At 40.8% G+C, this 15,611-nt stretch overlaps 1 protein-coding gene across 1 annotated transcript in view; it reads left to right on the plus strand.

The window, feature by feature from the left end:
* Window positions 1–1,660: 1,660 nt before the first annotated feature.
* Window positions 1,661–15,611, plus strand: part of grm7 (glutamate metabotropic receptor 7) — a gene marked incomplete at both ends in the record, with an annotated part of 154,737 nt that continues 140,786 nt past the window's right edge. The window contains one exon of the mRNA XM_080846603.1: window positions 1,661–2,170. Within this exon, the coding sequence (XP_080702729.1) occupies window positions 1,661–2,170 (510 nt within the window). The remainder of the gene's footprint in view (window positions 2,171–15,611) is intronic.

Here is a 15,611-nt window from a genome sequence, read left to right on the forward strand (position 1 = left end):
TGAGGGCTGTATTGATTCCATTTGTGATACTATGGGAATTCTTACTGACAGTGTCTGACAGTCTCATGTGAATACTAAGAAACCTAAGAGTTAGAGTGAAACCACTCGTGATGTCCCTATATGGATTATCTGAAAGCTTTCTGTTTGTATTGCACTCACTGGGTACCCATTACGGCAACATTCTCGGGAATCATTTCGTGCACAAGATAATGAGTCATCACCAGGCACTGACGGAATTGACACGTTTCTTGTCAGTTTCACAGGCTAGAATTACAATGTGTGGATTGTTTCTTGGTGCATGCTGTACATTTTGGAAAAATCTATGGAGCGGACCTCCTTAAAGATATTAAATCATCAGATTAATGGATAAAGGGCGTCAATACGTATATTTACCGCACCCATTTATTTAATGTTCATGGTGTTTTGACATTCGTGCACGCATGCCGCACGGACACATTTGCCAACACTTCTACAGACACTTCTTTAATGTGCGAAGATGTTTTTTTACTAAGTGGGATATGTCGATATGATAGGATATGATTTGATGTAATAAAGTGCGCTATATTTCCCATAAACTGTTGTCTAATTTGTCATGCAAAGGTATTTCACACGGAGGAAAAGAACGGTGTGCCAGGGTGTTTTTACCTACAGTTAATTTTTTTTAAAGACTTGAAATCACACAGGTAGGCAGAGATAGGCGGAGACTGACACTTAGAATGAGCAGATGTATGGCGTCTGTTATGTTTCAATGTTAAATGTAGACATGGTCACTTTTAATCGATATAAGAGGGCCGTTCAGTGGTAATTTTCAAATATATTCTATTCTGTGATAAAACAGACCTCTAAGAATTGACATAGAGCCGAGCCTACATTGAGCTTTTTGACAAATGCAAATTCGATTCGGGGTGGAGTGAGGGGAGGCGTCACTGCTTCCATTTCAGCTCGCGGGAAGATACATGTTTCGTCTTAGCTTCTCACCGTCGTTGATGGGATTCGGAAGACTAGACGGTGACATTTGGGATTTTTCCTCGTGCGATGGAGGAATTGCTACCTTACCAAACAGTCAAATTGGCTTAGATGAAAACGTCCATGAGCTCCGTCTGAGTCATCGCTAAGCCAATTGGATTCAGTTAGATTTGACTTAATTTCATTCAATTTTATTTTATATTAAACTTTTTTAAGTTAGATTTGTGTTGATGTTAACCTCCATTTCAGTGACTTATGCAGAAATAGGTAACGAGTGGAGAAGTATGACATCAGTGTAGGGGGAGCACAACGTAGCCTATTTTGTGCCGTGGATGTCGACGCGCTTTTTGTGCTGTACATATGCACCTCTTTTAGAGTTCAGTGGGATTTCTTGGGAGTTCCTTTTCCTATTCTCAACACTTGGAGACCACACATTCGCAATGGTTTTTTGAGCAACAAGCGACGCGTGCGGTAAGATGCTGGGATCCATTGCGCACATGCTGAATGAATAACGCATTCTTGCATTCTTTGGTATTCTGATACATTTTCCTATATGCTATTTTTGTCCACACCTGCGAAAACTTGCGGCAATGGATTTTATTTTTAATATATCGGATTGTATTTGCGTACAATTGTTTTGAAGTGCCTTCGCTAGATTTTGAGCGGATCTAAGTGAACGGTGGCAGGGTGGGAGATGATGGCCACAAACGGTCTCTTACAGCTGAAGCCCTACTTCAGGTGGCAAGTGTTCTGCATGGTGAAAGCATTTGTGGGTTTGACACTTTCGCAAGAGATCTATGCACCGCACTCGATAAGAATTGAAGGGGATTTGACCCTAGGTGGCCTTTTTCCCGTTCATGCTCGCGGACTCCCTGGGGAGCCGTGCGGCGATATTAAAAAGGAGAATGGAATCCACAGGCTGGAGGCGATGTTGTACGCTTTGGACCAAATCAACATCGATGAAGAGCTGTTGCCCAATATCACTTTAGGTGCACGGATATTAGATACATGTTCGAGGGACACCTACGCGCTGGAACAGTCTCTGACGTTTGTGCAGGCTCTAATACAAAAGGACACATCGGATGTGCGATGCACCAATGGAGAAGCTCCAGTATTTGTCAAACCCGAAAAAGTTGTCGGAGTCGTAGGGGCCTCGGCAAGTTCTGTGTCGATAATGGTGGCAAACATTTTGCGCCTGTTTCAGGTAAGCATCCACTGTATGCATTTGTAAGTCACAACGATCTAGTGTGTATCTTAACACGTGTAAGTAACCTACAGTACATGAACATGGGAATGTGTACTAGGACGTTATATCAATGGTATAATTGCCCAATATGCATGTAGAAGGTGGTAGCAGCACAATAGCTAAAACAATACGCCTCCGGTAGATGCACACATGTACGATTCTGAATAATGCCTTGACAACAACGGAGGCGTTACCTTGATCACTCATCGTTGAAAAGTGACGGGTTCAGCCAAGCCATGCTAGTCCCAATCAGTGACCAAGGACTGAAAAGACGCGCCTGCAAAAGCTTTTAGTCACGTAGTAGTGCTGAGAGAACAGCTCATTTCGCGCACTGTATGAGCATTGTAGCCCTGCAGGAAAGAAAGAAGAAAGGTGGAGTAATAAATGCGATCTGTTCCAGATCTCGGATGCAGAGACGACATTCAGATTGCATGACATTTTCAAGAACAACCTGTTAAGTGAACGAGCCATAATTAGACAATATATTTAGTTATTATTTTCAAGGTCTGCTCTGTAGCTAACCTAATGCTTAAATAATGGAAACTATCACACCTACATTATTATTCAGCACTGCATCAGTGCTTATTTAAGATTATTTGAATTTTGTATAGTCTATGCCCTCTTTGTGTAAAATATCACTCCTGTAAAATAGAATCCATGGCAGCGCATTTTGTCTCAGAATAATGGCAAATTCTGGAATGCTCCTTAGTTGGCATTGCACCATTGTACGGAAAGTGGAAAATCTGTATCGAATTCCTTTTAATGGCGTCTTCCTAGTTGTTTTGTAATCTCTGCTTGATAATGTGATAACCTATATTTCAATGACTCATTTTTGGTAGTTCTTCTACTTTATCTTGGTTGATAAAGTAACGTTGATGAGATTTTTTTAATACAGTAAATGCTTTAGTCTCCATTTATGGCTTCCACCACATCACTGGGTTGTATCATAAGAAATAGTACATTTCTTTTAAATGATCATTTCTTAAGCAGGAAAACTATTTAGACATGACTTTTATTTGGCTTTTATACAATCATCAGGTTAATTTATACATGAAGTGCAAGTGATTATGTGCATTCTTTCTCCAAGGAAAGGAGCCGATGTCCGGCAGTTTATCAAATCCTTTATATAAGATTGTACATATTGCAACATCGAGCTGTGTTGAGGTTAATGCAAAGGTGCATGTGGAAATCTAGTGTTCAGCAGACATCTGAACACCTATACAAAGAAATAGAAGCACTATAATGATCAGGCATGTCAATGTTGCAAGACACATGTCAGCTATATATTTTTAAAAGGTTCCATTATCAATACCTCCTCTCTGAAAACCTGAAGTGCTGCATAATCTTAAGTGGTACCTTCTTTTATTTACCTGCAAAAATGGGAACAACAATAATGCAAACACCAAACAAAAAGCTCTTACTAGCTCCAAATCAAAATATTGTTCATGTCATCACCTGTTGTATCACCACTATCTTACCAGTCTCTGGCTCCAGTTTGCAAGCCAACTTTTCAACAATAGCTTACTTTTCTATCTCAATGTTGTCTGTTCCCTATTTCGTATAATTTATTTGTTCTTGTAGTGGTTCCTGTTTCTTTGAGAGAACCTTTGTGGCTTGTGTGGGTGTCAGGAAGACTGCAGTGGAGAATGCCAAGCTTGTGGGGGAAGGGTGTTCAACTGTCTCACTAATTATAAGCCTAGAGACACTCAGCACGACTCAGTCCCTTCTCAGTTCTTCAGTGCTTCTGCATGTTTCTTTGTATTTTTATGATTAGAGACATATTGCTATTTAGACAAACAACCACAGTTTACACTGAAGTATTACAGTGAGTATTACAGTGATCTTTGTGTATATAATATAGGCATATTCCAAATCCAATTCAGTTGGATTTTGATCATTTGAAATTGTATGAGTCAGAATCACAATAGGCATGGAAAATACATGTTTCTAAGAAACTGGTTGATCAAAACTTCTCTCTTGATAGAAAATGGTATCTATTATTTTTCAGTTGTCTGGACCACAGAATGATGTGTTAAGTTGTACAGTGCTACATCATCCATAGTTTTCTTATCTTAGACTACAACCCTGTAGTAGTATTCATATATACAGGTTCTGTATCTGCCAACATTCAATAAAATCAATAATATCTGATTTTACATGATCTAGGGCTCAGCCAGAAAGACAGTCTTTTACACTGCTGGATAACCATGAAGAGAAAAATAATCTGTTCACACAGAAATAAGAGTGACAAGTGAGATGCTGTTGTATGTGGCACTTAGGCAGTTTTGAGAGCATTTCCTGCTTCTTTTTCTGAGGGTGATGCATGTGTCTGTGAGGTGTATAGTAGGTGTTCCTTAGTGACTCCAGGGAACAAACAGAATAGAGAAGAGTGCAAATCTGTTAATGACTATGTACATCAAGTATTAGCAGTAACATCAATGTAAGTAACAAAGATATGCATACCACTTGGCCTTAAACAGGACTCTATACGTGCCAGCATTCAATAGTCAATAATGATTGGGGGTAGTACTTCAACTTCATGACCCCAACATTGTCTTTATTGTGAAAAGGCTGTGTCCAGGTTACTGACGCTGCTCTTGTTTGGAGAGGTTGTTTTGAAAACTTCTTAACATGTAGGTAGAATGTGTCTTAATGCACCTCCAAATGTGTTTGGAGACTGCGGTTTGCCTTAGTTGTTTTTCAAAAATATGTTTTCGGATTTGAATGGGATTATCCTTTTCTCTGTATCATAGTAACAGGCACATTCTATTTGAGAAAATGATTATTCATGAATGTTATTAACAAAAACATACACCCTAAACTAGATGCAATTTACAGCATAATTCAGCAGCAACATCAGATGTTGAGATTTTAGGACAGACAAACAACTCAACATTATTTATTTCTGTTGGACAAGAGGCATTCTATGAGTGAAATATTTACAGTTAACCTCTATGTCTTTAGCATTCCACTACTTTCTTGAAAAAAATAACAGAGAGCGCAGAATGGCAGGCAGTGAATTTTTTTACGTTACATTTGACAGTTTTCAGCCTCTGGCCTCATGCCTATAGCTGAATCAGAGCCGTGGGGATATCCTTTACCCACCCCAATCTCAGTTGTCCCAGCTTTGTAGCCCTGGCACTGATAGTCCACATTTTAAATGAGTTTCAGACAGTTACCTCACATCATATTAGTGCCAAATTCATGCCTATTCACACAAGTGTAGCTTTCCATACAAAGACTGTCCTAAACAAAGATAGTAAGAGAACTGAGTTTGCGTTTGCTGGAGGAATGTTTGTCATTGGGAACATTTGGGGTTGTTTTGTCAGGCAAGTGAATCTGAACTGTGAAAAAGTCAGTTTCTGAGCAGTGAAATACTAATGAATAAGGGACCATTCATAGTCAAATGACACATAATGTAGCACAATTTATTTGATAATCAATCCATACTTCACTTTATCGTTCAGTCGTTTACTGTTTAAATGTTAGTTATTTCATAGGAATTCATAAATGTTTTCATTATTTGTTTCAATGTTTATTATAGTGGCTTATTATACGGCTCTTCAGAACGTTCCAAAAAGTACCGTTGATTTGAATGGGCCATCCCTACGTCATACCTAACATTAATTCCTGCTAACATACCGCTGCGAAAAGATAATGGCCGCTGTCATTGGCGACGGGTTTTGTACTTCTAATTCACATCTTTCATATCATTCCGCCAGAAGTCCTTTTTTTTTAACGCAACAGTAGACAGTAATTTGAAGTCAGCAAGTAATGGGTTGCTATGCAACACCTGAAACTTCAAAGTTCTATTTGCTTGAAGAACTATTTATTTCTAAACGGGACTCATGAAACGGCAACTAAATCATTAAAAAGAGGTATGTTGGAGGAATGTCTTCTATCGTTTTTGGCAAGTAACCGTATAATAAGCGGGATAATGTATTGTCCGTCGGTCATTCTCCAAAAATAATTCCCGACGGGGCGAACAACACCCCGGCGTGAAGCCTACAACATAATTAGAACTGCTCTGATAAGTGTCATAACTGATGTTACCACGATACATAAGTATTAACTGTTGATGACAGGATGTGTATATAAGTAATGACAGGATGTGGTATTTGCCATAATATGGTTACGTCAGACTTTTGATTGAGGGTTAAGGGACTGGATGTGGTATCACCAACACACTGCAATGGAATTTCAGATGCCTTGCTAGATATAGCTTAGAATAGAGTTCCATCTGGGAATAATGTCAACTAACCCTAGCATCACTCTAGGTCAGTCTGTTCACACAGAAATAAGAGTGACAAGTGAGATGCTGTTGTATGTGGCAGTTTTGAGGGCATTTCCTGCTTCTTTTTCTGAGGGTGATGCATGTGTCTGTGAGGTGTATAGTAGGTGTTCCTTAGTGACTCCAGGGAACAAACAGAATAGAGAAGAGTGCAAATCTGTTAATGACTATGTACATCAAGTATTAGCAGTAACATCAATGTAAGTAACAAAGATATGCATACCACTTGGCCTTAAACAGGACTCTATACGTGCCAGCATTCAATAGTCAATAATGATTGGGGGTAGTACTTCAACTTCATGACCCCAACATTGTCTTTATTGTGAAAAGGCTGTGTCCAGGTTACTGACGCTGCTCTTGTTTGGAGAGGTTGTTTTGATAGATTCTTAACATGTAGGTAGAATGTGTCTTAATGCACCTCCAAATGTGTTTGGAGACTGCGGTTTGCCTTAGTTGTATTTCCAAAATATGTTTTCGGTTTTGAATGGGAATATCCTTTTCTCTGTATCATAGTAACAGGCACATTCTATTTGAGAAAATGATTATTCATGAATGTTATGAACAAAAACATACACCCTAAACTAGATGCAATTTACAGCATAATTCAGCAGCAACATCAGATGTTGAGATTTTAGGACAGACAAACAACTCAATATTATTTATTTCTGTTGGACAAGAGGCATTCTATGAGTGAAATATTTACAGTTAACCTCTATGTCTTTAGCATTCCACTACTTTCTTGAAAAAAATAACAGAGAGCGCAGAATGGCAGGCAGTGAATTTTTTTACGTTACATTTGACAGTTTTCAGCCTCTGGCCTCATGCCTATAACTGAATCAGAGCCGTGGGGATATCCTTTACCCACCCCAATCTCAGTTGTCCCAGCTTTGTAGCCCTGGCACTGATAGTCCACATTTTAAATGAGTTTCAGACAGTTACCTCACATCATATTAGTGCCAAATTCATGCCTATTCACACAAGTGTAGCTTTCCATACAAAGACTGTCCTAAACAAAGATAGTAAGAGAACTGAGTTTGCGTTTGCTGGAGGAATGTTTGTCATTGGGAACATTTGGGGGTGTTTTGTCAGGCAAGAGAATCTGAACTCTGAAAAAGTCAGTTTCTGAGCAGTGAAATACTAATGAATAAGGGACCATTCATAGTCAAATGACACATAATGTAGCACAATTTATTTGATAATCAATCCATACTTCACTTTATCGTTCAGTCGTTTACTGTTTAAATGTTAGTTATTTCATAGGAATTCGTAAATGCTTTCATTATTTGTTTCAATGTTTATTATAGTTGCATATTAGTATGTGATGTGACAGGTGACAGTGTCACAGTTCGGCTCACAACCGTGACAAAAGTCTGGGACGGACACGAGAGGTTCGTGGTAAATGACACTTTATTACAAAAATAGAGAATATGTAAAGTAAAGAAAATGCTTAAATTAATCAAACAAGGCCTCGGCTGGCATCTGGTCCGCAACCACGCAGACCCACAGAACACCAGCATGCAGGCGCGAGTGAGGGAGCCCGCGAGAACAACTGCTCCGATGTTTTAAAGAGTAGTCACACCCGGCCCAGGTGCAGCCTGTCCAGCTGATCCGCGGCAACCTACAACTCAGGAGCACAAACGATGAGGGACACCTAGTGCCCAGGTGGAACACTGCATGCGCGCAAAGAACAGCAGCACGGCCCCCTGAGGCCGTGACACCTTCCCCCACAAGAGCAGAGTTCCAACCTGGCGCACCCTGACATACCCAGCCATATCCCATGGCAAAGAACCAGAAAGCTTAACATACCACATTTCATTAGCTATATATATATATATTTTTTTATTATTCCTAAGTGTCAATGCACACAAATACAAACACACGTACCAGGAAAACTCACCAAGATCCAACTCTCCCACCATCAACCAACCCAGCAACCCCTGTCACCTGGAGAAGCAGTTTAAGAGTGGAGGATAGAGAGAAACAGCATAGACCAAGGGGAGCAACCACATGTGTATACTAAGAGCCGTAGCTAAACCTTCAAGGGCAAGTCGCCCTTGACAAGGCATCAGCCACAATGATCTCTTTGCCCTTAATATGACGGATGTCTAAACAATAGGACTGCAAAAACAAAAACCATCGCATCAGTCTGCGATTTGGACAAGACAAAGAATGTAGAAAAACTAGAGGGTTATGGTCTGTATAGACCACTAGAGGAGCACCGGAGTCAACATAGACCTCAAAATGTTGCAATGCCCACACTAGGGCCAGTGCCTCCTTCTCAATAACTGAATAATTTAACTGATAAGTGTTACATTTTCTAGAGAAGTAGCTCACCGGACGCTGAACACCATTACTATCAGATTGGACTAACACTGCACCGGCTCCACGGTCACTCGCATCCACCTGTAGTTCAAATGGAAGATCCAAACAGGGAGCTGCAAGGACAGGAGCAGCACAGAGAAGACTCTTAACATTGTTAAATGCTTGTTGGCAAGGAGTTGACAAGATGTATTTGGCTTTGGCCCTTAACAGGTCTGTCAGAGGTGCCACTACTGCAGAAAAATTCCTACAAAAACTGCGGTAGTACCCTAACAGACCTAGAAAACGCATACGATCTTTCTTGGTTGCCGGTACAGGATATTGCTCTATCGCAGCAACCTTTTCCTGTACCGGACAAACCTGGCCTTGACCAACTTGCTTACCCAAATATGTGACAGTCGCCTTGGCAAACTCACACTTTGCCAAGTTGACTGTCAAATTTGCATCGCGCAACCGATCGAAAAGTTGACGGATCTGGACGATGTGGTCTTCCCAGGTGTTACTATAGACCACCACATCGTCCAGGTACACTGCACAGCCCTCCAAGCCACCCACGACGGTGTTCATCAAACGCTGAAATGTCGCAGGGGGGTTTCTCAGTCCAAAACTCATGACTGAGTAAGAGAACAAACCAAAAGGTGTAATAAATGAGGATATCTCCCTAGCACGTTGAGTCAAGGGAACCTGCCAGTACCCCTTCAGCAAATCAAACTTGCTTACAAAGAGGGCGGAACCAACACGGTCTATACAGTCCTCCATCCGAGGCAATGGGTAGGCGTTGGGCTTTGTCACACTGTTGACTTTTCGATAGTCAGTACAAAATCGGGGACTTTTGTCCGCTTTATCTACAATCAAACAGGGTGAAGCCCAAGCAGATGACGAATGCTGGGCTAAGTCATTGTCCAGCATGTACCGGACCTCAGACTCCATTACCTGACGCTTCTGTTCTGATACCCTATAGAAACGTTGGCGGATAGGCTCGGCCTGCCCAACGTCAATGTCATGCTCAATGAGGGTTGTGCGTGATGGAACATCATTAAATAAACACAAATACTCTCTGATAAGCGCAGACAATTCAGTCAAGCGCTCAGGAGACAAGTGCCTACACACAGAGTCAAGATTAGACAGGGTCTCAGAGTTCTTAAGCCGACCCTGCAATCTACACTCATCCGGAGCAGTCACCCCACCATCATCCAGTACAACCACACCACTAGACAAATACCCTCTCACCGTATTCGCCATGAGTGCAGGCCTAATACTTGGCTGCACACTCTCCCCTGCCACAGAAGAATGTGCCTCCCGGGAGAAATAAGGTTTTAACAGATTGACATGGCACACCTGACTTTTCCGTCTACGACTTGGAGTCTCGACCAAATAGTTCAAATCAGTCAGCTTACGAAGTACCGTGAACGGACCAAGAAATTTTGCCTGAAATGGGGAACTCACCACAGGAAGCAGGGCAAGAACCTGGTCACCAGGACTAAATTGACGGACCTCAGCTTTCCTGTCATATAGCCGTTTCATCTTGACCTGGGAGGACGCTAGCAATTGCTGAGCCTTCTCCCCAGCCAAGTACAATCGATGACGGAAACCATTAACATACTCAATGATGTTCTGAGGAGGCTCAGAGAGCATCACAGAGTCACAGAGCAAGGCTAAAGGCCCACGCACTGTATGTCCAAAGACCAATTCATTTGGACTAAAGCCCGTACTCTCCTGAACAACCTCTCTTGCAGCTAACAGGAGCCAGGGTAACCCCTCCTCCCAGTCCCCCCCCAGTTGAACACAATAGCTACGTAACAGAGCCTTCAAGGTCTGATGAAACCGCTCTAAAGCACCTTGACTCTCCGCATGATATGCAGAGGACTGACTTTGTTGGACACGGAGCTGTTGCAACACCTGAGAGAACATCTTAGACGAAAAGTTCGAGCCACGGTCGCTCTGTACAACCTTTGGGATCCCAAAGATGGACATAAACTGTGTAAGGGCCTTAACCACAGACTTGGCCTTAATGACACGCAGGGGATATGCAGCAGGATACCTAGTACTCTGACACATCACCGTAAGCAAATACTTACTGCCTGACTTAGAACTAGGCAATGGGCCAACACAATCTATGATCAATCTATTACCACGAACCTCTCGTGTCCGTCCCAGACTTCTGTCACAGTTCGGCTCACAACCGTGACAAAAGTCTGGGAAGGACACGAGAGGTTCGTGGTAAATGACACTTTATTACAAAAATAGAGAATATGTAAAGTAAAGAAAATGCTTAAATTAATCAAACAAGGCCTCGGCTGGCATCTGGTCCGCAACCACGCAGACCCACAGAACACCAGCATGCAGGCGCGAGTGAGGGAGCCCGCGAGAACAACTGCTCCGATGTTTTAAAGAGTAGTCACACCCGGCCCAGGTGCAGCCTGTCCCCTGGGGCCGTGACAACAGGCTATGACGGCGTGAAGCCTACAACATAATTAGAACTGCTCTGATAATTGTCATAACTGATGTTACCACGATACATAAGCATTAACTGTTGATGACAGGATGTGTATATAAGTAATGACAGGATGTGGTATTTGCCATAATATGGTTATGTCAGACTTTTGATTGAGGGTTCAGATTTGAGGGTTAAGGGACTGGATGTGGTATCACCAACACACTGCAAAGGAATTTCAGATGCCTTGCTAAATATAGCTTAGAATAGAGTTCCATCTGGGAATAATGTCAACTAACCCTAGCATCACTCTGGGTCAGTTTTTGTCTTGCAAAATGGTCGAAAGCAAAGTGATATTACATAAACAGGAGTTTTACACTGTATATCGTACACGATGGTACACAATTCATATGGGCTTCATGCCATCAAGACATTCAGCCATTTGTACTCCTTTCAAAGTGAAAATTAAAGTTATCCTCAGCTGACCAGTCCTGTTTACTGATGTTTGCCACCAATTTCTTTCTGACTCTTTCTGCACTGAATCAATAGTCCCAGAGTGTGAGAAACTGGCCAGTCGACCATCTCATGATTGTGAGATGTATGCTTCTGGATTGTGGTTGCAGGCTGGCAGGAGAACACACAGCGCAGGAGACAGTGGCTTTCTTATAAAAATACAGCTACTGTATATATTTATTTACAACAGGGACTCAAACCCCGAAATCATATATACAATAAACAAAGGGACTTGAACCCCAAAAACAGAAAGACATACACCAGGGTAATCACAACCCCAAAACAAAGAAACATACACTGAACAAATCTAAAGCTTAGGTACAAGGTAGGTACAAGGTACAACTGTGTTACACAGGTTTGTCTAGTACCTTGTCTCAGCTTCTCTACAGCCTGTCCAGTCTGTCTCTAGCACAACAATGAGTCACACCTTTTAACAAGTTAGTCCAGGGGCTAATTTAGCCCAATCAGTCCTAATTGGACCCGTCCACAGGTGCAGGGGAACAAAGACCCAATCATTACAGTGGGGGAGTCCAGCCTTTCTTGTGGACCATAGTGAGAAGGGGGAGGAACTTCACCTTTTCACACAGGGTAATGACTTAAAGATTGTGTTTACATAGCTATAAAACCAGAATATTCTTCTATCAAAAGGATTCCAAAGGTCTGAGGCAGATTAGTTCAGTTGGCTTGGCAATGGGGTAGTTCAATGATTCCGCCCATACGGAGAAAATCTGTAAAAACATGTAGGTATCACACTTTTCAAGTAAAATACTAGCATGTTAAATCTTTGGTTTAGAAGCTTGCATATACAAGTCATTATTACATTTTCTTTCTCAAATAATCCAATCATTCCTGACTGTATTGACTAAACTTGAATTTGTCTTTCATTTGGTGCTCTTTTGACAGTCATGAAATGAATAAAAGACGATGAGAGAAAGACGAAAGAGGATATGAATTGCTCATGAAATATCTTAAGAAAGAAATAAGAAAGACCACAGATAAGAGAAGGATCCCAATGCATACTGATCCAGCGCCAGGCCTTTGGGAATGTCACATGTCCGAGTTTGTTGCTGTGTTGTGTAGTCTTATCTGATATGAGTGCATGATGACTGCCAAACCAGATGTCTGGCCTGGCCACAAGGCTATCGGCATCACATGACAGAGAGTCTTGAGCACCTGTAGGTTAGTTCTGCATGGATAACCTTATCACCTTGGCTGCAACCCCCATTTTATCTCGACAGCTGTCTCCTCATGAGCTTCTGGACATGTTTACCTCCCTCCACTGCCCTTGGAGGCTCTTTTAGCCAGATTCCCCATAAATCACTGCCAGCAAAACATTCACCTATCAGAGCAACAAAAGACAGTAGACAATATGAGACTATCCTCACTGTGTAATGTATATTTTGTCTAAAAGCACAGAATAATTTGTTATGTTTTGTTATTTTCTATATTAGTTTTGATCTCAAATATTAGTTTGATCTCTGGTCATTCAGCACCAAATGGCAAATGGAGATCTTGCCAGCTTTATGCTAACAATATGAGCTGGATAGACAATACATTATTTCATGTTGATCATTAAAACATAAAAGAAAGCTATAAAGAGCATATTTCAGTGCATTTGCAAATTCGAGAGTTAGGTTTATACGTCAAAAAGCATGTGAGTAAACTTTTGTGTCAATTGGTTTGGTGGTCTAGTGTTAGATGCAGGGTTGGATTGCAGGTGGTGTTAGCTGCAGGGTCAGTCCTGGGCAAATGGGATCGGAATGCTCTGGGAGATTGAATAGGGGCACCATAATCTTTCATTTAATAATTACGAGGGAAAATGTGTCAGCCTAGCATGTAACATCTCTGTATGTAGTTGTAACCCTGGTTAGATGTCAAAGAGATGCCATTATGTGTACAATAAGTGGGTCATTAACAACCTTGATTGTAGCTGTCCAGACTCCAGGTGCCGTATACATAACCTTTATGATGCTCCAGAATGCTACAAGGCACTAAATCACATTGATAAAATCGGCATTCAATACCGCAGTCTATAGATTTTATTCATCCTAGAAAATCTGTATCTGCAAAACTATACTGATCTGATCTTATCTCTGCTGAAATAAAACTATGTACTTATGGTCTGGAAATACATTAGCGTCATAAACTAGAACTACTGGCCTGCGAGTGGTTTGTTTAATTAGAGGAGGGCCCATTGAGATAAACTGCCATAAATCATTAGAGGCAAAGATCACTTAGCTCATTTGGAATGTGTCAATGATACACATAGATAGAATTAATGAAATATTTCCCCCTTTTCCAATCAATAGATTTCCACTCTGAAAAGCTGAAAGCACTCTCCTTTTCTCACTGACATTTATCACATTAAGTGCAAGTGATTAATTTGTATCTCCATTAATTCAACATGAGAAGGCATCATTTGCCAGCGCAATCCATCAGACTCCAAACCATGGGGTTTAAACAGATTACCTCCTCTTTATCAGTGTTTATTAGTTAGTGGGAGTATGGTGCTCCTCCTGATTTCAGTACTTTCAATATGACATATCTACAGTTTCATGTACAACACTACATCTTTTTTAGTTTAACTAAAGTCATGAACAAAATATCCTATTCATAATCACATAGAACACCATTAGATACTTTAAAACAACTAAATTATTACCAAAGAAGCTGCTATGTAAGCTGCTATGTATGTTTTTTTTTTTTTGTCCATATCACGTAGCTTGAGACTTTATTTAAAGATTCCTTTTTGGAAAAGGCAGTATACATTGAATTTTGTCCATTAACACAAAAACTCTTTTTGTAGCTTTTGGCTTTTTGATCATTCATATACAATTAATATTATAATTACTAATTTTAACCTTCTTTATTAAATCATATTTGTTTCCTAGTTTAGCTTTGCACAGTGAGTGTGTGTACAGTGCACTGCTGTCTCTGGAAGAGAAGAGCAGTGCTTTAAGGATATATTGAAAAGTAATGGCTGATAGCGCTGCTTTAGCAGTGGAAATGGATATAGAAACACTGAGTCTAGTCCTTGTTGCATAAATACTATTTTGAAAAACTATTAATGAAAATGTTGGTCTTGGTAAAGGCAAAAAAAATCCTACTGTGGGTAGAGGCAGTGGAAGTGCTCCCCTTTAGTTTAAACACAGAGCTGTCAGTCATGGAAATCAGCAAACTCGTACTGGCAGGCTTAAGTAACTAAAAAGACGTGTACGTTGCACTTCTGACGTTGTCTGTGTCACTTCCACCCCAACAACTGTAACTTTGCAATGCTCCAACTAGCACCCAGTGTAGCATGTTATTGTAAAGCAGGATAACTTAGAAGCTGAATTATGTTCATAATGAAACCATAATGTATATGTTTGGACACTGATATTATCCACAACAATGTCTGTTCACTACAGTAATTGTTCATTTTTGTCTTATCCAGACAGAGCCTGCACATTAAAGCATTTGCATTGGATATATTTTCTACATGTGCCAAACAGAAATGTTTGCTTATCCATGCCTTTCGCATAAAAAAACCCAGTAACAGACACTTTAAAGTTAAAGTAACACTATGCAACACTTTTTGAGGTATGGTTTTATAGGCAACTAGTTTTGGTACCATCTTCAAATTCATTTTGATAGCATATGGTCATGTCAAGGACAGATAAACACCTGTGTCTTTCCCAATAGCCATCCAGAATATGCCCTATGTAGTTCTGTATACCGGGCTGGAATACCCTGCAAAATTGGAAGAAACGCTTTCACAGCATGACATTGTCAGCTATACTGCCAAAATACACCAGTTAGTGTGTTGGATAGCTTCTATCAGTGTCAACTTGGCTGTTGGTGGT

The sequence above is a fragment of the Sprattus sprattus genome, assembly GCF_963457725.1.
Source record: "Sprattus sprattus genome assembly, chromosome: 10".
NCBI classification, from domain to species: Eukaryota; Metazoa; Chordata; class Actinopteri; order Clupeiformes; family Clupeidae; genus Sprattus; species Sprattus sprattus.